The sequence below is a fragment of the Sinocyclocheilus anshuiensis genome, unplaced genomic scaffold, assembly GCF_001515605.1.
Source record: "Sinocyclocheilus anshuiensis isolate Anshui unplaced genomic scaffold, SAMN03320099.WGS_v1.1 scaffold1597, whole genome shotgun sequence".
In the NCBI taxonomy this organism is placed as follows: Eukaryota; Metazoa; Chordata; class Actinopteri; order Cypriniformes; family Cyprinidae; genus Sinocyclocheilus; species Sinocyclocheilus anshuiensis.
Window position 1 is genome coordinate 212,452 of NW_015536587.1, and position 1,994 is coordinate 214,445.

Consider the following 1,994-nt stretch of genomic DNA (forward strand, 5'->3'; position numbering starts at 1 on the left):
AAATAGCTTTTTTTCCCTTTTCTTTTCTTTTCTTTTCTTTTCATTTTTTTTTTTGGGGAGAAGGGCATCTCATTAATCTTGGTGATATTTCTTGGTGATATATTGGTGACACTTTTTGTGCTTCAATGATAATTAAATATGATCATACAAAGACTTTTGTTACAGTTACTGAAAAAAATTAATGTATTTTTAATTATTAAATACATTTAAGTATTATTTGAATATTTTAAATAGTATTTAAACCTAAAATTGAAATAATAATGTAAATAATTATTAAAATATATTTAAAGAATTGACATTTATTTTGATAGACTTACAATATAGTAAAATGGACTTCCTCACACATCAGGTGTATTTCCATTGCCTCCATTTCGTAATTTCTAGAAGTTTATGGATATGGCTAGGTTTTAGAGCATCACCTGTTCAATGAGTATCTGATATGGGCCATAATTAAAAGTACATTTGAATAACTTAACAAAAATATAACCTGACCATGACTGTGGCCACACTAAATGTAGCCTTTGCCTCTGAGAGGGTGTTTTGAGCACTAACGTTTTCTTTGAGTGGCTAGCAGCACAGGAACGTCAGCAGGCAGTGTGGCGTCCTCTCCCTGTCCCTCTCTGGACTCCAGATATGAGGTCACACACTGCTTGACCAGTGAATGGGTTTTAGCTTCTGGAGGTTTGTCTTCTGGGACATGTGGCTTCACAGGCTCCTGGTTCTTGCTGGGAGTGGATTTCAGCATGGCGTCCTGCATCCGCAAAATCTGTCCGAGCTGATCGCACTCGCCGGATATTCTGGGTCTTTTGATGCCTTTCTTTGTTCCTTTGCCCAGAGGGATTGTGGGTCCTGGCGTGACTGGGTCGGGTGCTTGGGGGGAGGACACCTCTGCTGGTGTCACCTGGGTCTGAGGTCTCTGTGGGGAGAGAATGTCATCTATGACTAGTCGTTCTTCATCAGAATCCAAATCCTGGTCCGTCTTATCTTCCATCATATGTCTGGGCCGCTTGGTGGGAGGACACTGAGCAGAAGACGTTTCTATCTTCTCTTTTGAATCTTCAATCACACTTTCCTTCTCTGAAATGGCACTTTCATTCAGCGTACCGTTTCCTCCTCCAGCCAAAGAGTCGGTCTCTCCTTTGACCTTAGCCACGGTCAACTCAAGGGGTTCTGTGGGAGCGTCTTGAGATGTCGAGGTGTGTTTTGTTGTACCTAAAGAGTCTGTCGGGTTCTTGGGGCTTGGGGTAAATTGAGATGGAGATGCGGTTGGATTTGTAGAAGCTGTTTTTGGTTCATTCTGTTCCTTCACTTTCTTACTGGGCTTGTAAGACTCCCCAAATGACTCCAGGTCTGTTAGATCAGTCCCAAAATCCATACCAGCATCATCAAATGCAAACACACTCCTAGACATCTTGTCCTGGGCAGAGTAAATATTATTTACAATGTTTATATTTGAAATGTTTTTTTCAACTCAGAGTTATTTAGGTTTACTTTATATTTATTTATTTAGCCGATATCTAATATAAAATTGTCGTACAATATAATCTAAAATGTAATAAACATTTTAGTTATGCATCTCTTTATATATACACTACTGGTCAAACATTTGGAATAATTGAGGGATTTTTAAAAGTCTCTTATGCTCACCAAACCTGCATTTACCTGATCAAAAATGAAAATAGTAATATAGTAAAATATTATTACAATTTAAAAGAACAGTCTTCTATTTTAAAATATTTTAAAATGTAATTTATTCCTGTGATTCAAGTTGAATTTTCAGCATTACTCCAGTCTTTAGTGTCACATGATCCTTCAGAAATCATTCTAATATGCTAATAATATGCACATTAAAAAATGTATTTATTCCAATCTTTTGAGCATTTCTGTTTAATAATACAATAATAAACAGATATATAAAGTAATACTATATTATTAGAATTTTGTAATGAATTATAATCACATTGTATATATATATATATATATATATATTTACA

General features: G+C 35.8%; 1 protein-coding gene across 1 annotated transcript in view; it reads right to left on the reverse strand.

Moving 5' to 3' along the window:
* The window catches only part of LOC107703204 (little elongation complex subunit 2-like), an 18,760-nt gene that overhangs the window by 10,051 nt on the left and 6,715 nt on the right, over positions 1 to 1,994 (reverse strand). The window contains exon 9 of the mRNA XM_016505761.1: positions 553 to 1,417. Coding sequence (XP_016361247.1) covers positions 553 to 1,417 — 865 coding nt within the window. The remainder of the gene's footprint in view (positions 1 to 552; positions 1,418 to 1,994) is intronic.